Source organism: Pleurodeles waltl, chromosome 4_1 (genome assembly GCF_031143425.1).
Source record: "Pleurodeles waltl isolate 20211129_DDA chromosome 4_1, aPleWal1.hap1.20221129, whole genome shotgun sequence".
Classification (NCBI taxonomy): Eukaryota; Metazoa; Chordata; class Amphibia; order Caudata; family Salamandridae; genus Pleurodeles; species Pleurodeles waltl.
This window is the reverse complement of record NC_090442.1, coordinates 291,321,229-291,345,016: the sequence shown is the minus strand read 5'-3', so window position 1 is coordinate 291,345,016 and position 23,788 is coordinate 291,321,229. Positions and strand designations below refer to the sequence as shown.

General features: G+C 42.0%; 1 protein-coding gene across 6 annotated transcripts in view; it reads left to right on the top strand.

Moving 5' to 3' along the window:
• The window catches only part of LOC138287696 (NAD-dependent protein deacetylase sirtuin-3-like), a 287,131-nt gene extending 271,817 nt beyond the window's left edge, over positions 1-15,314 (top strand). For 5 of the 6 annotated variants that reach the window (XM_069228356.1, XM_069228361.1, XM_069228355.1 and 2 more), the window contains 2 exons: positions 8,236-8,448; positions 14,473-15,312. In XM_069228356.1, coding sequence (XP_069084457.1) covers positions 8,236-8,448; positions 14,473-14,751 — 492 coding nt within the window. In that variant the 3' untranslated portion in view covers positions 14,752-15,312. Of the gene's footprint in view, positions 1-8,235; positions 8,449-14,472 lie in introns of all 6 variants that reach the window. The other variant, XM_069228359.1, reaches the window with a different exon arrangement.
• The last annotated feature ends 8,474 nt before the right edge of the window (positions 15,315-23,788 follow it).

The window sequence follows — 23,788 nt, the reverse complement described above, 5'->3', positions numbered from 1 at the left end:
AATTGGGATCTGTGGAAATTGGTTACACTGACCTAATCTCTGTAATATTGCATTATGCTTGTTATGTGAAATTCCCAATATTACGATGTTAAACATTGAGTAATGACGCACCATTCATGGCAAACATTTAGCCACATTGCACCTGAGCAATACAAAGGGTGCAGTTTGCTTTGCTGGTGCATTTTTCCACTGCCAAATGGCGGTTTTGAGTTTTGCCAGTATACCAGAATAAACACTTAGCTTTCCAATCTCATACTCCTCATTTTCAGGTGTACATATTTCTTGTAATAATTTTATTGCTGTCCAAATATGTAAATTTATGTTGTAGCCCAGCCATTTAAATTGGTTTACAATTTTTCAGGTTTAACATATAATATGTTGGCTATTTGTAGTTAAGAACCAGATATGCCAATGTATAATTCCTGAATCCTAAAAGTTTTAAAGCCGGTTTAAAATATTTTCTGCATTGGTAATAGCTATTAAATAAAAACTGGTGTGAGGCCTGGCTGACCCCTCTTGTAAACTGAAATACAATAGTCAATCTTCGGATCACCTTTTTATGCTATCAATACCAATACTTTCTTGCAGGGTCATCAAAATGTCCTAATGAGGCAAAAAGTTTACTGGAACATACTTTTCTGAAACAACTATATGAGGACAGTTGTGTGACAGACTCACCAGATTAATGACCTAAATTTAAGAAATGCTGCCCCGAGCAACATTAACTAACCGAAAGGTATTGCTTTTAAAAAAAACAGCAATTCATTTTTGCAGGTGAAGACTAGAATAATCTTACATCCTTTGTGTTGACCTGTGAACTTCAATAGTTCCGAGGATCATAGCTGTTTATAGGTCTTGCTACAGACAGCTTAGTTTAATGTGGGATATGCCATGTCATGAATGCCATAAGCGATACAATAAAAAGAGGTCTATAGAGAGGGCTTTCCTTCAGGCTTTGGCTTTCATGTGTTTCTCATGCATTGCCATTGCTTGGGAGGGCTGCCCATCAAGCTCATAGCATTTTGTGGAAGTTGCATTGCCCCATCGATGCTTCTGTCTTCCCCTTCTCGTCTTCGTGTTTTGACTTTGATTCCCCCTCATCTCAGACCCCCTTCCCTCTGGTGCTGTTGCTTGACCTCATTCCTCGTTTGTCAGCACATTGAATAGTAAAGCCCATTCATTATTTCCACACTGAACGTGTGAGCTACATATACTAAATGTCAGTGCATACAATGTGCCCACGTACAGATTTTTCTGAAAACTCGTTTGGATTCTGGAGCTCAGCGGCCGCCGAAACCAGGTCTACCTTAGATGGGAAGAAAACTGGCACCAAGTGGATTCGTTCATGGGTTTCTGCAGCGCACTTCAGATGGGCATTGGGATCAGAAACGTTCACATTTCTTTGTGTAGACAGAGCCGTATCCACAACCTGGAAGAGCTGCGTGGAAGCAAGAGCGTGGACCGGCATCAGCTGTGCGTGCCTGAGCCCGTCTGCTTCCAGGTCATGCTCCGTAACCTGCACTGGCATCAAGATGATGAATATGTTCGTTTACCCCTCTGTCTGTCTACCTGGTAACTAGTGTCTAAGTGAGTGTGCTTGGACATCTGTGCCCTTTTTACTTTTCCTTATGTATGTTTTTATGAAAGAAAACCGTGTAGTTGTACCATTATGTGCAGCTGAGCCGATACCACCGCTGTACCCTCTACCCTTGTCTTAGTGTAAGAGGTCTACAGAACCTTTTGTTAGTGACCGGGGCATGTTTGGGCATACGCGTGTCTGAGACCACAACAGCCATTTTCCAAGGACCGGCTGCTGGCGTTTGGGCTCTCCGCTACCTTGCAACCCCTCATCTGCAGTCAATATATATATATATATATATATATATATATATATATATCAATAAAATAATGGTCTCAATCATTGATAAGGCAATCAGTCTGCCTATAATGTGAAAACACAGGAGAACAGAGACATGCACATATTTGCAACATGACTCTTTCTGTGCCTCCTGTGATTTTGTCTTTTTTAAATTAAAGGTTAAACACAGAAAGAGGCACTTGGCAGAGAAACACGGCATAAGTAGTCTTTGCAGATTTGTGCATGCCTATTAGCATCACTGTGTATTTAAAGGTTGTCTTTAACATGTGTAAATGGTATTCAGTGTGACTCGGCGAACAATAAAAACAATATTGTCAAAGTTGATAGGTGTTGCTGATGTTTTCAGTCACAAGCCGGACCTTTTGATGCTGGCAATTCTGTTTTTAAAAGGCGAGTCCTACTGCCTTTGCCAAGCCTAGTTTAAGTTTACCAGTCTCTTCCTCTCTCTTCGTTGCAGTGCCTTAATATTTATTAAGCTCTGTCAAGTGGACCAGCAATACTTGTTTAACACACCTATTAGCCTTGTACAAACGGTCTCCTTTCTGTTTAGAGGAAGAGCAGGATTATTTCAAACATTTTTTTATTTTCTGTTGATGTCGAACAGTGGAATGGTGCAGGCAGATTGTGATTGCTTTTAGGGCCAGATCTACAGGAAACTGGTGCAGCGTGGTGCTGCGCCAAAAATAGTGCTGCGACAGTTTTGAAACACAGGGATGTACTGTATTTAGGAGAATACGGCGCACCCCTGCATTTCCCCTTGCACCAGCACTAAATTAAGCAGCCTGCACCAACACAGGCATCCTTGCACCATAGTGCAAGGTTGCCTGCGTTGAGGGGAATGATTATTTATGTGCAGGAAGGTGTTCCTTCCTGCACATAAACAATCTACAATGGAGATTTAGCACTTCTATGTGCAGAATGCAGCATACGTAGAAGTATCAAATCATCATTTTTGAATGATTGTTTCAGTGCACATAAACAACCATTTATGGCCTTTTGTTCTTTCTGTGTGCTGCAGAATGCAGCACACATGGAAAAAGCAAAAAACAAGCCACTTCTAGGGTGGCGTTAGTTTTTAGTGCTGCCACAGATTTGTGCCTTCTAGTAAATCTGTAGCAGCCTCAAAAGCAATGGGTGTTGCGGTGGACACAGCCCATTGCATACCCCTCTGACGCAGAAAAGTGCATTGGAGGGGCCTACATTTACAAGATGGCGTTAAGCCACAAAAAGTGGCTTAGCGCCACCCTGTAAATGTGGTGCACTGCACAGCACCACCGAGCGTCACTAAAAGTGATGCTCCAGTGACGCTAGGGCCCTGTAAATCTGGTTATTAGTTTTCACCATTACTTTTATATCCACAGTCTGGTGAAGATCGTCTACCCTGTTAATTAATTAATCTATTCAAGCATCATTCCTTATGCCAAATTTACACTATGCTAGTGTGTCAGAAATAGTTCTTCCGTTAAATGTACACAGAAAAGTTTCTATACAAATGTTTTTACCTTTCCGCCTAGTTTATCTAATCCCAAACTCCTTGCTAAATCCTCATTTTCTGCTGTGTCTTCTACTGCAGCTGTCTTTATTCTCGCATTTCAGACCCTGCTATAAACATAACAGGGCTGTAGTTTGTGCCTCTGTATTCTACAGCGTTGTTCACTGCTCTATTCAAATTTGAAAGTAATTGCCCCTTTGGAATTGCACCAGGTGCACAACTTTCATGTCTAAATTAAACAGAGGTACTGTGCTTTATGAATGTTTTTTTTTTCCTCACGTGTAAAATATTTTTCTATATGTTGAAACCTGCCCTAAACCACTGTAAATTTTGGACATGTATTCATCTGGAAATGCACTTACTTCTGAACCAGACCGAAGTAACTTTGAGTGCTATCCTATGATCAGAAACTACCTCCGAGACATTTAAACCTCACAATCCCAAGGGCTTTGCTATTGAGCACTACACAGGTGGGCCCCATCCATCAATGTTCCAGTAACTCTGGATTTGCAAATGTGGAAATTCCACGACACCGGGTATATTTTCGTATTAGCAGATCCTATTTTCAAATGTAAAAGGTTGTCATTCTTGATCCTGTTAAATGGAAATGTGACGTTAAACCAGGTCGTAACTGCCTCAGGGCATTCTTTGTTTGCTACAACCCCTGCATGGTTGGATATATCTCCTTGAGGTGGAAGGTTTGACCAGCTACCTGTGATTCTGTTATTTACAATAGGGTTACCAAGTTTATAATGATCTTTATCAGTATGGTTTTTCTTGACTACCCTCACTTAATCCCAGTAAAATCTGTGCTTAATTCCACATGGCTACAGGAAAGACTATCATCATTAGCGTTTTCGCTTGTAACTGAAATTTAGGTTACTTCAGGTGATGTTTACATATCTCTTGAGCTGCACTTTACTTCTCAGCGAATCCCAGCATTATGTCTGGAAAACACTCCCCCATGCTAAACAAGGTGTTTGGGAATAAAACATCTTTAAAAACCCTCTATAAGAATAGCTAAGCCTAACAACGCTGACTTGTTATACTCTTTGTAACCCATTAAATTGATAAGACAGCTGTTGATCATATAATGCATGCTTCCTGAGACCAAGCACTTTCATATTATCGAAGGAGCCGCAGTTTCTATGCAGGCACTCCAGTAATCTGTATTGCGCTGGCACTAAATTTGTGCCTGCACGATCTCATTGGGACATACCTCATTTGCAAAAGAGGGAATATTTTGCCTTCGTACTAATGCCATGTTACAGACGTTGACAAAGAGCCTGTCAGCAGTTGCAATAACTGCACCACATTGAGGTGGAAGTCAGGGGACTTCAAGGGTGCCCTTTGCGAGGCAGCTATGGGGTCTCAAAGAGCCCCTTAACCGCCGCCTGCATGTGGGTGAGCCAACTCACTTCACCCACTTGACTGCAGTGAAAGGCGGACTGACAGCTTCAAACAGCTGGTCTGCCTTTCACTAGGTGCTATTCAGTCAGTCAGGCATGTTTTTACGCCTTTATTGAGGACAACACATTTGCTTTGATAGGGCACACTGTCTATGTTTGCCCCCAGTCCCCACACTTAATGGTGCACCATTGCACAGTGTGGGGCCCCTGCGCCCCATTGGTAATGCAGCCTCTGGAGAGAATGTGGAGAAGATCAAGTCTAGCACAAACACCAAGTCAGAAAGTATCAAATCCCCTTCTTGCTCACCAGAGTCAACTATCTCAGGCTGAAGTTTCAGAGGCACAGAAGCTTTTTGTGATGAGCTTGCTATTAGAAGCAATGTGAAAGCATGAGAAATCTTTAAAATAGTCAGTGATCCATGGAAGCTCTTTTGTGTCCACCTTGTATGGGTCTATTTACTCCCACCTCTGAAGAAGAAATCCAGGAGGCTATGCAAAGCATAAAGTCTTGGTCCCTGTTTAAGTTTGTTTGATGGCTGTCTTGTGATCTCTTGTCCTCTTTATTGCTGGTAAAGTGCAAGTACTGTTTAGTTCGTGAATGTCACTAGGTCCAATACTGTCTCAGTGGGAGCTGGGAATTACCTCTTCCCTCTTGAAGGAGACCTACTTCTACCTAGCTGATGTTAATAAGTATCGCCTCAGCCAACTTTTGCTTGTGCAAGGCAAATCTCAAGGAACGTTAGTGCCAAACAGTTGTTTACTTCTTTTGTGGATTCTTACATTCTGGATTCCTGGTAGCTGAGTTCCTGGCGGGTCTCTGACACTGGTCCTGCCCTATCACCATGGAAAATATCTCCTCCATTTTATACTACAAAATTAAAATAGGCGATGTCCTGCTTGCTCTCTATGCCAGTTTCTGTACTGTGGCACATGGGATATTGATTCAGTGCCTATCTGACGTTGGTATTGGAGGACTAGCTTTGAAATGGTTTCAGAATGGTGTTTCCAGACCACTGCACTTGCTCTTTTCAAGTCTGACAAGTACAATGTCTTCGCAAGTTTGACATAACAGTAAGCTTTTTAGTGTAGTTTGTATAATGAAGCTGAAAGTCTATATTGTTTCCTTTTGTACTGCACGCCGCTCTGCATCCAACATAGATCAACTGTACACAACCCTTCATATGTTGTGCATGAACCAAATTAAACTGACAGCAGACTGCGTTAAGGAAAAGACTAAATCATATTGTCGAAGATAAACACTTTAGACTCTGGAGATGAGAAGAAATAAAAAATATGTGGACTTACGTGGGGGCTGCCACAAACACTCATATGTAGGTCGGAAGTTAATTCAGACCTTTTGATTTTTACTAATAGTTTATGTATAATATACTTACAGGAGATTTCATCCAACCCTCGTCTTCCATTGGTCCGTTATTGTCTCATTCACATTTTTCTTCCGTCCCTGCAGCATACAGCATGTGGTAATGTGTCAGCTTAGTTCATCTACTGGTTAACTTCAGTGTTAATGATGTCATTCTTCCTTTTCATAAGGAGCATGTCCAGACACAGTGTCAGTACCAGGAACTACTATGGCAATGTGTGTTTTTTGAGACTCTGGAAAAATATTTGTTTTCTGCCAGTGTTCATTTTCTACAATGCTTCAGCCACTGACCTTTTTCTACAGATGTTTTGCAAAAAAAAAAAAACACGACAAAACATTGACAAAGTCAGAAGGTTGGCAGCCAACGCTAAACCTATTGGCTTTAGCAATTCTTGTTTTTAATGTGTTGATCAGGTTTCCAGACTAAAGCTTTGGAGGGGCTTCTCAGACACAATTGTAGTATATTCAAGGTAACTTGGGTGATACTACTTTGGCATTTTTCACAACGAATATAGTGACCAAGAGTAGATGATGTACTAGCTTGTGTAAGCGATTACTGCAGCATGAGGGTGGGAGCTAATAAGTCATGAGTGGTCAGATAAACATACAGGCACTTGTTTTGACCTCCCAGTGACTCTTTACATTTGGCTCTCACCTCATTTCTCAACTTTTTCTTTTTCATTTTCCATATGAAGCAAACTCCTGTTTACAAACGGGTGGGGAAACCAATTGGTCCCGACTAGCCCCAGAACAACCCTAGTCAGGTGTGACGGTTTACAATGTTTAGGCCTTTGTATACAACAGTGAGCTTGCAGCCCTCCCATTGCTTAACATTTGTTAACTTCAATGTCACTGTTATTGTCTGGCTTCTGATTGGCCAGCGCGTGCTGGCTTCACTTCCTCTTCTTTCGGCTGAAGCATGAACCAAGTGCTGATTGCCACAGCTTTATTTGCTGTACTTCAGCTGTGATTATGGTACTACTTTTATTTTTTTCTTCTTCAGTGCCGTCCTTGTTGAATCTCTTGCCTTTTGTAGCTGTGTTTTACTATGCCACATACACTTCAAAAAAGGCCTTTTCTCCTTTTAAATGGATGTTTATTGGGACCACAGATGTTATCCTTTTCCAAATGTATTTTCACTATGATATGGACATGGACACAATTGCTTTCTTTATGTGATAGGATTTCTTTTTCAAATTACATATTTTTTCCTTTTCACACTTGTGGAGATTAACTTATTTGCTCAGAATCACAGAGATGTTGTGTCAAGACGTAACAAGAATTGGCAAAGCAAATAGGTTTCACTTTTGAGACTATTGGCTTTGTCATTGCCTTTTGTTACTGCTGTACACCATGGGCATTGCTGATTTTGGTAATGAATTGTAGCCTTGTTGCTGTGCGTCATGACTACAAATTATAATAAAATAGGAAAATGATGCATCCAGCAGTAATGCACTTTAAAAAAAAAAAAGGAGCACTGCAAAGCATCCATCTGCCCCACAATGCCCCAGTGTAACCAAGGACCCTACAGTCCCTGCGGAGCAGGGCGGACCCACTCCTCGGGATTCCCGCCCTCTGTACCCTCCTTTACCCTTTAAAGCCTGTAGCTAGTTGTGAAATATGGGTGCCTCAGGATCCCCTAATGGCATTGTGCAAAGTCCCATCATTTTGGTTTACATCCAAGATTGGATAAATTGAAGCATCCATTGCTAGAGCTCTCAGGGTTGAGGTTAGTGGCCTAATTGTATTATTTGGTTTAATGGGTAAACCTCTCAGCTATTTAAGAAAAGCAACAAAATGTTTGCCATCAGTCGGTGATAGAATTCACAATGGCACATCAGCAACAATGGGGTGAATAAAATTGAAACCACGTTTCATACATCAATAACGTTTATCAGCATTTCGCTAAATATTTTCAAATCTGACTGGAAAGTGTTTTTTACAAACTACCTTTCATTGACAACACACATGCATGAGAGCAAAGCATGGCACCCCACAAAAAACAGCCTGTGTTTTAAAGATAAAGTCTTGCAGTGCTAAGAGTGTTTTTCTGTACGACTTAACTCTGTTTTAGATTGAGCCTTTCGCAAGCTTGGTGAATTCAGTAAGGCCGAATGTCCCACGTCTACTTTTGAATCGACATTTGGTTGGTCCTTTCAAGAAGAAACCTTTAAAAAACACAGATGTGGCAGACATAGGGGAACTGACAGACAGCACAACAAAGTTTGCTCAGGCTCTCCGGTGGGCTACAGAAATAGAAGAACTGATGAAAACAGAATCTACACAAGTAAGCAAACAGGAATGTATTTACCTATTGCACTAAAAGCTTTGGTTTCATACTTTACTCTGATATGGGCTATGACGTTAAAAATGTAAGGAAAATAGTAATCTCTATGTACCAGTTGTTTAGGCTTTACATAATTTTTTGCTATTAAAACAAACAAAAAATGTATAGGTAAATGTGTGACATCTCTTTACAAGCAGTTGCCTTTCCCAGTCTTCTATGCTTTTTAAAGAAGACAGTCGATATTTGATAAGGCATGAGCGCAGCCTCAAGGAGCACAGAATAATTTCAAAGCTTATGTTATTTTTGTTAGTAGAATGCTGAAAGGTTGAGTTGATGCTCTCAATCGGATGAAATGGAAGGTTATGCCTAGGGTTCAACCAAAGTTGTACTACAAAAATCAGAATATGATATAGAGAAAAGCAACAGAAAATAGTATGATGCAGGTCGGCACATTGCACAGTTGGGTCTGGTATATTTACAATATCTGTACATATCTACAAATAAACATCCCTTGCAGTTTTGAGGGTTCAGCATCTGAGCACCCAAATGACAGTGGTATCATGTTGGGTTTTTGTATATGGGTACCGGGGTCTCAGTCATCCTCTCCTCCCGTTGGGGTGAGGCACATGGTTACCTATAATGTCTCCATTATCCAAGCCCATGCCAAGATGGCTGCTTGTGGTAGTCACAGGGATTTAGAGTTTTTGTATAAAATAAAGGAGAGAAAAGCCAGCATCTCCACCATGTTGACTAGGCTAATCAAGTAACCCTGGGGAGAGCGGCTTCTTCATCTTTGTTGACATGCAGGTCTCATTCTTGAAGCCATCTGAGGCAGGGTTTGTCTCATCCAGGTAGTAGCTCTTAGTGGTAGATGTAGATGGTAGTGTGTAGATTGGGGTGATTCGGAATAGCTTTCTCAGCTCCATAAACTACATCTGTCTCCTCAAGGCCAGCACTGTAACAGTCATGAGGAATGCTGTAGTATATGTAACTGCCTTGGCTTAGATCAAATCCTCTCTCTCTCTCTCCAATAGCTAAAAATAAATACATTTTGAGACTGGGCTCAGTGTAATCATCTTCTGGTGATCCCTGGGGTAAGCCACATGCTTGTTTTTTTACTATCTATGTATGTGCTCTGGCATAGCACCTTGAGTCTCACCAGATACGTTTCAAAATGGATGATGATGACTCCCAAATTCATTTTAAGCTAGAGAACAAGAGATTCTGGCTAACTGATGCTGAGTCCTCTTTGTTTTTCTAAATTAGCAATATAGTGAAGGGAATTAACCCACCACACTCCGTCTTCTATTAAAAAAAAAAAAAAATCTTCTTTCCTCCAAATCGATCAGTGTGGAACCGATGAGCGCATTGGTAGAGTCCCACATTGAAGTGTATTGTCTTTTGCTCAAGACTGCTCATGAAATGGCATTTAGAATGCTTCAACTTATGTTTGCGTGCAAACCCCATTTGCTTCCTTCATGTTTGAGCTTTAGCTTTGCTTAACTATGACTCTGTTACATGTAATGTAAAAAAAAATGATCCTTTTAGGATGCTTTTTCATAACTTTTTATCAAGCAATCACAGGAACCTCTAATTCCTTCACTTGTGATCAGATACATGTCTTTACTTTGACATATAGGTAACCCTCTGGCTTTTATCTCAGGCACTTACTACACTGTACAGTTTCTTTTTTTTATAATCTTGCATGGGTTGGGAAAAGAAAACTTTCTGCATGTGTGAAATGTGGGGAATTTGTATTGAAGTGTATTTTCTGGCACCTCTCATCTCAGTTATGGTATTGGTTTGATTGCCCTTTGTGTACTAACCAGTGGATGCAAGAGGAATGTATTTAGTTGACAAACAGATCAGCCCCAATATAATATTTAGCTCTCCTACTGGATCAGCGAGTCGCTCTATACCAGTGATCTTCAAGTGTTTTAATACTGTGACCCTTTTGTTTAAAAATAAATGAATTATTAAATGTAAAAAAAATGGAGCTCCCCAGAATGATAACCATTTTTTCTCATATTCAATAAAACTGCTGGTTTTGGAGAATCTTAGCAGTTCAAACCTTGCAGGTGTATTCAGTTATCCCTTTTAAAAATGCAGCTTGGTCTCAAATTAAGTTTAACAGTGTGATCCTTTATCCAAAAGTGGTGTTGGAGGGCCTTTGAGGATTACTTGGAGTCCTCTATCCCTTCCCTCCATAAGTTAAAAAAAAAAAAAAAAAAAAAAAAAAGATTATACTGATGGCCCATTATAGTGTGGTTCACTGCCACTCTGTTATATTTCACTAACACACAGCACTATTTTAAGCATGATAAATGGTCCTCTCTGCCAAAGCCCCACAACTTCCGAGTCCCCAACACAACTCCTCCCCTATGATCAATTCAGCCCCACCCCAAAGTGGGTGTGGGGGGTGGTGTGGGGGTTTACACTACCCAGTTTGTAGTCTTCTGCGCTATACCTATTGCTGTGTATCATTGTTAGAAAATAATAAGTTAATAGCAGTTGATCCTTGTATCCATTTAGTGGTTCCCCTGAGGAATAAGAGGAACATTAAAATAGGAAAGAAGAATATTGTCTGGAATTCATGGGTACAGAAGGGGTGAAAAAAAGATTGGTCACAATTTGATGGACGTACATCTATAGGTTTGTTTAATCATTTAATAAAATAATGTAGTCTTCCACCTCTGACAAACTACATATCAGCAATGGTGAAATTACTTTCATAGCTTACTTTCATGAGCATAGTTTTTTTAGGCTGATCGTAAGCGTTCAGACTCTTGTTTACTTTTAGTATACTATACTTCTGTGGGCTTAAAGCCATTTCATTTGTTAGTTGCAGTGTCATTTAAAAAAACTTGATTGCCAGTGGTCAGTCACACCTCTTTGTCCCTCCTTTTCCTCTCCAAAAGAGCAGTGCTCCAGTACTTGTACTTTTCCACTTGTCCCATTGTAGCATTTGTTTGGAACTACGTTAATATTTCTCTCAGAGCATTTGACCAGAGCGCTAGATGTTTTCAGTTGCTCTGAGGTCTATTTCTATAAGCAGGGCTATAACTCATGTTCTTATCTGATTACATTTGCTGTGCATTCAGAGACAGTAGTGCCAATTCTCCAATAAACCTGAGCTTTTCATCAGTCCGTGTATTTCTTTCATTATAACACAAATGTTAAGATTCTGTTTTGCAAATGCACCTGTTTCCGCCCTTCCCCTCCCCCACCACCATTTTAAAGCATGGAGCTTCCCCTGCCACTCTGGTAGTCATGGCTGATGCTGGGCAGGGTGACCAGGAGGTAGTTGTTTGCACAGCAAGCAGCCCCTACCTAGTTTTAGCACTGTAGCCTTCATGTCTGCACATGCAGGAATCTGAAGCTACGGGGAAGGAATGTCCTCCTGGCAAGATTAGCTTTTCTCAGCATCACACCACGCATCTGCGGAACAATCTCATGCTGTGCAGCTGCTATTGGGGCAGATATGAGGGACCAGAAGCTGGAGTAAGTATGTGCAGGACGCAGGGTTGAGGTTCAATGGAGTAGAATGCCAGCATCTCATTTTAAATTAAAACACGTAGCTTGGCTTGTTTACAGGTTGTTTTCAGGCCTGCCTATTCTATCTCCCTTTGGCTGTCTCCCTTTTCTCCATTGCCCTCGCCTCCCCAGCCTCTTCCTCTGCAGTCTATGCAGGATTCAGCATTGGTATACACGTTACCCTCTCCCCTGTTCCACCTCCTCACTGCCTCTCTACCGCTCTCCAATGACTTCTCACATCCTGATGCCCTCTGCTGCAGCTTTTTTATTTTTACAAATCAGAACTGTTGCCTGATTGAGTTATAGGCTGGGCAGATGTGTGCGTCAGTTCTTTATCCCACAGTAGAAACAAATCTGAGCCATCCATTTCCCACCCTGGACCTGCGCTTCTCCACTCACTCCTGTGAGGCATTTCTGAAGTGTTCTGCAGCCCCTCACGCTGTGCAGTTTGAGCTCGAAGACCAAGCATTGCTGCTGTAGTGAAGGTGGGTGAGAGGAGCGGACACTGTGTGTGGAGAGAGAAAATAGGTTCTTAGGTCTGACCTACTTTGAGTTACTTGTGCGATAAAATGTTCTAAATTCTACACCCTTTAATAATAATAAGAGCCTCTTGAGAGAAGAGGCACGCTTATGCTGAATCGAGTATACCAGAGGAATTACTTAACTGATAGAAAGGGCATAGAATATGATAATACTGATAATGTAAAACTTGTGGAACTTACAGCCCTGCTGTTTTTTTTATCTGAATGAGAAATATAGCGACCTGAATCAATGATCTGACAAATGTGTGTCATTTTATGGATGGCCTTTCTGTTCCCGTCCTAAATTTGTAAACTATGTCTAATCTGGCAGACCGATCTGCTTTCTGATACCTTAGCATATGGACCTCAAATGGGTAGGCGACCGCTCTGCTGTCTGAGGCCTGAATCCTAAATGAATAGCTGTGCTGTCGGAGACGTGAACCCTGTGGGCCTGCATAGCCGAGGGATCGCCATGCTCTTCAGTGCCTGAGCAACTTGTCATGCTTGGGATCACCATGACCCATGGCTGGGCTTACACTGTCCCTGTCCCCAAAGCCTTTTCACGCTCCAGCAGCAGCACTTGGAGCAGGACCAGACCACCAGTACCAGCTGCAAGACTACAGCTCCCAACCACCACCTCCATTTTTACAACAGGGACTCAGAAAACGTGATGACTTTGAGGTGGATGCATGTCTGTGTAATTCAATGAAAGCAAAATGGAGAGTTTCCATTTTTTTCTGTTGCCCGGTTTTCTACGCTTACATTGACTCACATCTTCCTTGGCACAAGTAAACAATGAGGGTTTTTTTAATGCACTTCGACCACTGAATGGGATGCACATGTAGTTTCAAAAATAGATGCCAGCCATAGTATACAACCATTGAAGCAACCCCCATCATCGCAAGGCATATTTTCAAAAAATTTCATTTTTTGCTGGAGAAGGAGGAAGAAGGTACATGGATGTGTTTTAGTTATATGGAGGGTCACTGGAACTATATGGCAGAGAGGAGCAAATTATGCGGCAGGGTTGATCAATTTATGTGGCAAGAAAAGACCAGTTATGCATTTAAAACGCCAGTATCTCTAACTCAAGTAAATGCAAGACCTATTGTATTACAAATGCTTGTTTCCTATATTATGTTGAAAAACATATTGCTTACACTTTTGGAATATATAAAACATTTTACCCTATCGTTTCATCTAAATTTTAAAAGATGGCCCTGTATGATGATTTTTCAATCTTACCATATTGACAAACTTCGTGTAGGCAGTTAGCCTATAGTGCAAATAAATATATTTTATGAAAGCAATAGCAAACAGCGATATGATGTAATTTAGTATCCTATGGTGAATGATTAAGAAACTATTTTTAATGCATTTTGGGCTTAATTTCTTAAATTTACTGAATGTATTACATTTAGTTCAACTTTCAGATCTGTGAAAACATTAGCTTTTCTTTACATAGCTCTATGTAATATGTTGGCTCTTTGTTTCTTGCATGTCTGGCTACTTAATATCATTTATTTTTTAGATACGATTATAGCTTAAGTACTTGATGTGAAATCTTAATGGGAATCTAAAGTTTTTTTTTAAAGTGATTGGTAATATATACGTTGGGCACACACAAACTTAAAAGTTGTTTTTCCACGAGTCGATGATTTGGGAACTACTACGTTTTGACGAGGCATAAGCTGGTTTTGAATCGGTTCAAGTTTTCAGGCCACTTTGTGGCTGAAAGTAAATCATAACACTTCATAAGGAAGTAATTGAGGGCAAGTTTAATTAAGTGTACTGTATAAATATTTGTGCATCTCATCCCATGTCAAAACTACGGGTAAGGACTGATATTTTACTAACATAACCCAGCTTTTTACACACCATAAATATGAAGTTGCGGTAATATGCCAGTGCTAAATGCACGTCGGGAACCTAAGTGGTCAGCTTTCAACTATTTATTTTCCCTCCTTAGATCAACATCTCCACTCAGTTACCCACTGGCTTTGGAAAAGCAAAAGCTTCGGCTCCATCGCCCTTACCTGTGGTGTCTAAACCGAACAGTAAAGCGAGAGCGGCCGGACACGTGCACGCCGCAAAGCCGGCCTCGAGAAAGCCAAGCACAGGGAAGGACCCGCAGCGGACACCTGTCCCAACGGCCGTTGCGCACGTGAAGGCACCCGGCTCAGCCTTCGCTGCCCAGACCAGCTCCTCCGACTACGAAAGTAGCGAATCTTCCGAAAATAGCGTGTGACCCGGAGTTTTCTTTCACAGAAAGAGTTTCTGTGCGAGGCACGGTGTATATTCATGTATTCACCGTACACTGCCTTGGACGGGACGTATTGCATGACCATGAGAGCTTTAAGGCAAAAAAAAAAATGCAAAACGCATTAGGTCCTGTACCATCTAAGGTGTCGCTTATGAATTATGCTGATAAAACAAACAAAAAAACAATAACAGAGTAATATAATCCCTAGAACAAACTGCTGTGGTGTTTTCTTCCTGTTGGCATTAACAATTATCCAATAGAAAATACATTATCAAACCGTAATCATTTTCGTCTTTTTGACTTCTCCTTGTTCCAGTTTCATCTTAATAGTTTTTTTTCTCAAATGCACTTACTGTAAATTATTGCAGGCTATATGTTTTCCACAAACTTTTTGACCTGGTCTTATTTGTTTAAAAAAAAAAAAAAATGGTGTCTTAATTATATCAGTACTTTTCAAAAGAGTTGTAAATAAAATATTTTTTCACAAGCTGCAGCATGTCGTTTGAGTGCAAACTTTTGAGCCGTATTTATAGTTTTTGCCTAAAAATTAGCGACTTTCAGCTTAGAACCACTCCATTTTCCCTGCCACCCCTACCCCTATCCTCCAAAACACAGGGCATGATTTCAGTAGCTGCAAGAAAAAAAAGAAAATGAATCACGCTTACTGTCTTCCACAAATAGATATCATTGATGCAAAAATCATTAAATTCCTTCAACAAGGTAGCAAATTGTAGAGGCAGTTTATTTTATGTTGTTGTTTTGCAGTGGTACTTGCACAGCCAATGGGATAGCTTGAAATGACCACAGAACATGGCTGTCATGCCACGGAGGCCCGCGGCGTCTCCCGTTCAGCCCGTCGCAGCCCTTTTTTCTGTCCGCACTCTGTTTTTTACCACTGCGGGGCCAGAGGCCCAGGATTGGGCGTTGGTCCTCGCCGCTTATAATGTGCGGCGTGGGTGTTGTTGCGGGGTGCCCGTGCCCCCCTTGGTCCTCTCACTTACCTGGTGCCCCATTTTAGGGCCTTCTCTTTTTTCCTTTTTCTTCCTGGAGGAGCCATGATTTCTCTTTCCCAGCATACCATTCTCCTTCACCTTCCCTGCATGCATCTGTTCCCCTCACCATAATGGTGTCTTTACTATCTTGTTCTATAGCCACTTTCCCAATCCAAAACGGCAGTTCTACTTTTTCCTGCATGTCATTTCCTATCAAGGGTTATACAAGGGGATAGATTCTTCTCTTTGACCACTACAGGAGAAGTGTTGCAATGCACTCTCCGGCTGGTCTTCTTTTGGACTCCAGTTTTGCTCCTGTTTTTCCTCTGTATTTCCAGTGATTTTCGAGGCATCAAAGTTCTGATTCTCTTGTGTCCTCCTTTCTGTTCTATGGAGTTCCTGTATAAGAGATTTTATCCCTTTGGGGTTTTTCCTCTGGGACTCCTTCTGGAGGGCATGGACTGTGGTGGCGTACTACTGTCAGCAGCACCGTGGCTACCAGAAGGGGTCGCCCCTACCTCGGCCAGAGTAGGACTTGCAAGAACCAAGGCCGCACTCCATCCCCATCATATCAACCAAGCAGGTATTGCTATGGACTCGGACAAGGTCCAAGCCATTCTGGATTGGCCATCCCCCTCCTCCATCAAAGAAACCCAGTGTTTTCTAGGATTGGCCAATTTCTGTTGTCAATTCATAGCTGACTTCGCCCAGCAAACCAGTCATATCCAGCAAACTCCTAAGAAAGAAAATCTACGGAAAGGCTTTTGTTGGACCAAGGATGCAGAAACCGCATTTCAAGCATTAAAACATGCCTTCACTCAAGCTCCCATTTTACAGCATTTTCATTGTTGTCACAGATGCTCCAGAAAAGGCGATAGGGGCCGCCTTACTGCAAAAACAAAGTGATAATGGGTTAGAACACCTCATATTTTACCTTTCCCATATACGGTCTGTTTTGGAACACAATTTCTCGGTCTTAGAACGAGAACTGCTCGCCTTAAAGACAGCTTGCACGGAATGGAGACAGTTTCTTGGGGAATCTAAAGAACCCTTTGAGGCGAGAACAGATCACCAGAATTTGCAGTGTTTAAGAAACTTCCAATGCCAAAATAGTTGTCAAGCCCGATGGGCTTTCTTCGTCAGTCAATACGACTTCCACATAACTTAGATCCCTGGTTCCCAAAATATTTTGGCAGATGCCCTGTCACAACGCTATCCTGAGTGTAGTGATTCCCCTACTCAAAACGTAATTGAACCTGATAGAATCATTGGATTAGTACAATCCTTTCTTGATAAAGTCAAATCTGAGTATTCAAACCTTGATAAAACTGAAATGAATAATTTACGTCCACAGTTAACGTAAAGATAAGGAATACTATCATCAGAAGAAAGCATTGTTCCTGCCTATGAAAACAGTCCAAACAGAGGCCCTACGAATGTGCCACGATTCCCCTATCCCTGGCTATCATGGTATTAAAGCCACCCAAGACCTCCTACTTATCTCTTTTTGGTGGCCCACACTTAAAACAGATACTGAAAGCTATGTGACTTCCATCTGTGCACAAGCAAAGACACCTCGTAATAGACCAGCAGAGTTGCTCTGTCCTTTAACTGTTCCACCAGCTTCGTGGCATACTGTGTCCACTGACTTCATGTGTTCTCTGCCTCCCTCAGCTGGGAATCGAGTAATAATGGTGACAATTGACTCTTTCACTAAATTAGCGCATTTCATTGCGTTAAAGAAACTACCCACTGCAAAAGAAGTAAGTCAAATCTTTATTCAGGAGATCTTCCTCTGGGACTCTTCTGGAGGGCACGGACTGTGGTGGCGTACTACTGTCAGCAGCACTGTGGCTACCAGAAGGGGTCGCCCCTACCTCGGCCAGAATAGGACTTGCAAGAACCAATGCCGCACGCCATCCCCATCTGATCTGGGATGTAAACCAAAGGTAAAACGTGACAATGGCATAGTGCAGGTGTGGGAGGACTGAAACAATTTACAATGACTAGATCAAAAGCTTGATGTTTGTAGAAATTATCTGGAATGCTTGGGGTACTTCAGGTCTGCTATGGGTTTGGCAACCATGCACTGGGCAGTTTGGACCGTTCACAGCATTTTATTTAGTTTCCAGTCTCAGGAAAACTCCATTTCAGTGAGCATGGAGATTATTAAAGTTTTAGCCTTCTTCACGATTTTCTCTCACAGACTGGAGATGCTTTGCGCTAGGCCACGAGACTGGATGCTGTACTAAAGATTTTTTTAATATCTTTCCACGCTTGAGAAAGAGGGTCTGCATTCTGTGAAAGTCCAAAGCTCGCTGTTAATTTTTTAGATCAAGGTGCCCGTTTTTTGGCATTCAGAAAACACGTTACTCTGTTTCTTTTCTACTAAGAGTGCTAGGGCCTTCTCCTCCACACCCAATTTGGTGAACTAGAGCAGCTATCTTCGTACTGGAGAAGGTAGCAGATATCCAGATGTCAGCAGACAGTCATGGACCATCCGAGGATCCACAGACTGGAACAAAAAACATTTGTAGGTAGACAACCACTTTCTAAAGATTTACAGTTTTGGTTTTAAGAGGCCTCTTAAATGACGTACACAAAAGAGGGGGGTACTCAAACGTCATTTCCCAGTGACATTTTCCTTTGACCATCTTTAATAGGGCAGGCTAAAAAAGGAATAAGAAGCAAAGGCGTATTCTGCCTGCTCTCCGTGGAAAGAAGGGAGAGGTTAAGTGGACCTCCATCCTTCACTTCAGTTTTTTCAACGTTTTCCACAAAAGAGTAGAGTTGAGCAAAGCGTAGCATATCCTGGAGATATTTTGGATGGAGGAACTGCAGCTCATCTTAGCTTCTCTGGGGAACAACATTCCTGTGAATTTATATAAATAAAGATTTAATGATGAAGAAATCTATGCACCTGATTGTTTAGTGAAGCCAAGGGTGCCAGGAACCTACACAGGAAATTCCATTTGCAGTCATTAACCTCCTGCTTCCTCCAGCATAACTCAAAATACTCAGATAATTTCGTAAAACTTTATCCGGCTGAATGCCCTAAAAGACAAAAACAACTGTAAGTCGCATCTTAAAGTGACAAGTGCAAAACCAAGTGAAAAAGCAACAAAAAAATGGCAGGTGGATAGTACAAGTAAGGTATTGGCCTGTTATGTTCAGTACAAACCAGATTAACAATAGCAGCTATGCAATAAATATATTTCAATACATCAAATACAAAATGAAACCAGATTTAAAGCATAGGAAAATATAGAATATGGTAATACATATAATTGTCAAGCATACTCATTTTTCTGAAGGCCAATTTCCTAAGCTTAATTATACAATGCACGTAACTCACTACAGTTAAACATGCGCTCAAAGATAGAAGCGGTTGTAAGTAAGAGATGGCTAACTTGTAGTGCCTACATTAATGTCCTTTAAAAGTGAGAATCAGATAGTTTTGCTAAAACTTCAATAATATTTACAAAATGACATTAAATCACTGTGCAGAATGATCATTGCACGGACAAAGCAAGAGTCGTTCGATACATAACAGGGTGTGGAAAAAACACAATAAAATGTAAGATGCTTAATCTCAACCTGGTTAACAGGATGCACTGGTAGTTGTTGTTTACCATATCAGAAGCTGTTCCAGATTTTAAAGGACTGTACAGGCATACAGAGCTCTCTACCTTTTGAGTACAGTCTCTACTGTCTCTAGTCCAGCTCCAGAAGTGATCTTTTAGAGTCTGTCTGAAGGCCGAAGAGAGGACCTCTGGGCTGCTGTAAAATTTGGGAAAGCCCAGAGTATTGCTCATATTCTTTATATACAGTAGCCAAGGGATGCTAGAGGCAATGTCCAACTTCATGCAGTCCCTGATCACATTACGACTAAAAATAGTTTCTGGCTGTGTCCAGATTGACAGACACAAAATAAGTGGTTGAATTCTAGTAAGGTCATTTACGTAGTTGCGGCCAAACTGTGCATGGCTTATATAGGTATCACTGCTGTGAGGGAGCCCAAACAGCCTTTTCAGACACCTATTTTCAACTCTCTGGATAGCCGTAAAATCTGTAATCCCCCAAACTCCGGATCCATAGGTTTTTAAACTGTCACAAACTCCTTAATAGGTTTTGAGCCTAAGGTTTTCATAAACTTACAAAGATCTTCCACAGTTAGGGCAAACTTGGCTGCAGTATGCCCAAAGAAGGGGCAAAACAAGTACAATTTCGGTGATGTTAATAAAAAAAAGACCCTTATATGATCTTGGTCCATAAATGATATGAGTTTTTCAATGATTCACTGTTCACTCCAACCCACTCATACATTTTACAAAACTATATAGGAGCTTCTGGAAACCCAGATTTGCTCTAGGTTTTTCACGCCGAACAACACAGCAAGTGAGACGCCTCTTAAACAAGTAGCAACAAGCAGCTAAGTGTCGCACTTCAGGGACTGTAAACCCCAGAAGCCATTGGGCGTAGGACGAGGGGCATGATTCCAATGTGCTGTTAAGTGCTGAGACCCCATATGGACGTGTGACGCAATGTGCAGTGTTTTACCCGTGTGTGGGGGGGCTGCAAGCACCAGAGGCCATTGGTCTTAGAAGGAGGGGCGTGACTCCAACGTGCTTAAGTGCTGAGACCCTGTGAGCACGGGGTGCAATCTGCAGTGCTTTGGCTGCAGGTGGGGGAATGCAAGCTCCAGAGGCCGAGGGGCGTGCCTCCAATGCGCTCTTAAGCGCTGAGACCCCCCACAAGTGTGGAGCACGGGCAGAGACAGCGCCAAGAGTGGGCCCGTCCGAGCTGGGAAGAGACTGTACTGGGCTACCCCTCTTGGCCCCAACCGTCATTTTGTAAATGTAAAGGTAGACAATTGTGCTAATAGTACCTATTATTAAAGAAATATGGAGAAAAGGAAGGCGTTGCCACCTGCTAACAGGGCATTTGGACTCAAACTACTCAATAGTGCTAGCCCCCAAATTACCTTTCAATAATGCAAAATGTTATCTAGGTCCTGCTTAAAAGAGAATAGCAGCATGTTGAGAAAATGCCCCAGTCTACAAAGTCCATGCAAATTGGGCTCACCTTTAAGAGCAAATGTATTTTTTTAAGTCTTCTGTAGAATAGACTGGAGTTTGACAGCAAGGAATCCATAGAAATAAGAACACAAAGTTATAAGACACATCAGTTCTTCCATGGTGTCCATTGAAATGAAACTGTTCTGAGCACTCAACCATTTGGCATAGAAAATTGGTGTGATTTGAGGTACTGTAAAGTACGTTCAAATAGCTGGGGCTGCTTGTGCAGTCTGGATTCTAAAAATGTTGTTAGAGCAGTGCCTGTCAGGATTCAAGATGGTTACGTTTCTTGGTGGCTCCTAGGCCAGCTCCTTTCTTTCCACCTGCTGTCATCCCTGGGTTTTCTGGAACCTGCTGAGCCTCTGAGAACAGGCAATGGAGAGCGATACATTTGGTGTCAGGAGCTTCAGTCACTTTTCCTATCGTCTATTTGGTCGTTAGCAGAGGTTGAATTCTGTTATCTACTGCTCGTGGTGAGTCAAGGGAGTAGCGCAGAAGGCGTCAAGCCATGCAGAATCCAGAAGATGGACTGGGATGAACCTTTCCTTTAATGCACCACAGCTTAATTGGGGCTGCAGTAACTTTCAAAATGGCACCCGGGGGTGGGGGGCATTTCTGAGCTTGATGATTGCTGGGTGGATCCTTGAGTGAGATACACTTAGTGACCCTAGAACTGAAGAGCATTCAGCCTGAGTTTTGGGCTCTTCAGGTACCCACCATCCATTGCCCTGTTTCAAGTGATGCCATGGTGAATCGCAGAAGACTTAAAAAGTATTTCTTCTGAGTGCGTGGGGGGGGGGGGGGGGGGGGTACAGAAAAGACCACAGAAAAGACTTAGGAGATTTCCCAACTGAGGAAGTGTGGCTGACTCCTGGTGAGAGAGCCATTATGCACCCTTTTGAAGCACTGCACTCCTGGCAAGGAAAACAGAAGCCATTGCATCTGTAGTCACGTCACAAAAGATACCGGGTGTGGAGAAGGAGCACTAGCAGATGCCACACAAGATGTGGGTGATTGAGCAACAGATGTCTTCAGCTGTTGCCACTATGTTGGGCTTGGTGACCTTCAAAACAATTGTAACAGAAGGGCTCGTTAAGATAGAGATGGAGTTTTAGCAGTTGGATAATCTGCCAAGGGGGCATCTTCTTTGAATCGTGGAGATTCCATCTACTATTCTAACAGAGTGACTGCAAGACCGAGTGGTGGAGGTCGTGATGCTGGAACTTATAGAGCCAGAGGCTCCATGCAACAGATGGTTAAATCTACATGTGGAATGCACCCTGGAAGCGAGATGCAAGTGAGACACTGTCCAGTTTTGCGATGGCAGCTCTACAAGTTGACAGACTGGAGAGGTAGAATTTTGAGAGCAGCAGTCAAAATGATGGTGGTCCACTTAGATGGTAGTGTGCTCCAATTCTTCTATGATCTGAATCTGTATACTCTGGCCAAGAACAGATATCTGAGCATTAAGAAGGTCTTGATGGCAAGAGAGCTGGAAGGATTGGTGGGTTTCCCATCACACCTCAGAGTGACTCGTGATGGTAAATAATTTATGTTCTCACAAGTGGAATCTGCCAGGGCCTCGTTGGATAACATTCTGAATCACACTTGGCAATAATGTAGTGCTAAACTTTGGTGATTCCTTCAGGGACTGTGTGGTAAACTTTGAGAGTGAAGTTTCAGCGCATTGGGTGTGTCCTCGCAGGCAGGAACAGGAGTTGGGGACGGGAGGGTTTACTACTGTTTTCTGTGTTTGATTCCAGAATTCTTGTCGCTGCCCTTCCCTTCCTCTTTTTTTGGGCCCACTGGACTAGCAGCGTGTAGATGATGGGATTTGATACAGAAATTAATTTACTTATTGAAGTATTGCTTTCTGCTTTGAAGTGAACTGTGTGGTTCTTGGGATACAATCATCCTGTGACTTGTTGTTTGTTACTTTTTTGTGGTCTTTAATAAACTGATTTAGGCCTTAAAGTGTCATCTTTTTGCAGTACAAAATGTTACGGGTCTTTCTCTGTTTGGAAGTGCCACAGCTATACAGGAAGAACATGTGTACATGTAGGAGCACTATTAATTTGAATGATTTCCAGTTAGGAGTTTGATATTTTTTTTTTTTTTTTTTATAGGAGTACACAATTTTAGATGACTGTCAGACCAGCATCAAGGCACCCATGATGGTAAAAAGTAACAGTCCGCTTCCACTCTCAGATCCCAGGTTCCCCCCTCGATCACACTTTGCCTTTGACCACATGTAGCTCTCTACTGCCTTTTTGTTAGGTTTATATACCAATGAAATACACATACACAAAATGGAGCAGACCTATGCACAGCAAGAACTGTAATGCTTCAAGAAGATCCAGATAAAAACTATGTACTGGGCAACTATCAGTCAAGCTTCTGTTAACAAAGTAGCATGAAGAGAACCATGTTTGAGAGCAAAAGGAAATAGTCCCTGCTACAAATATGGAAGCATCTACTGTACTGTCACTGCTTGACCTGTTGATAACAACTGATGTCAAGATTCTGCTACCCAGATGGAGAGAAACAAAGGAGTCAAAAATAGGTCCTAGCACGAATCACCATGTTCTTCACAGACAAGCCCCAGCAGTTCATGATTGATGGGAATGGCCCTTTCAACAGGGTTATCCCCAAACGTTTTGCCTTTCTCCTCCTATTTTTCTGACCTATTTGTTAGCTTTTAGACTCTGGGCACTTTACCACTGCTAAAGTGCGTGCGCTCTCGCCCCTAAAACTTGGTATGATTAGCTTACACCTGTTATTTAATTTACATCTAAGTCCCTTGTAAGGTGGTTTCCCATATACCTAGGGCCTGTAAATTAAATGCTACTAGTGGGCCTGCAGCACTGATTGTCCCACCCACTGAAGTAGCCTTTCAAACTTGTCTCAGGCCTGCCACTGCAGTGCCTGTGTGCGCAGTTGGCTGCCACACTG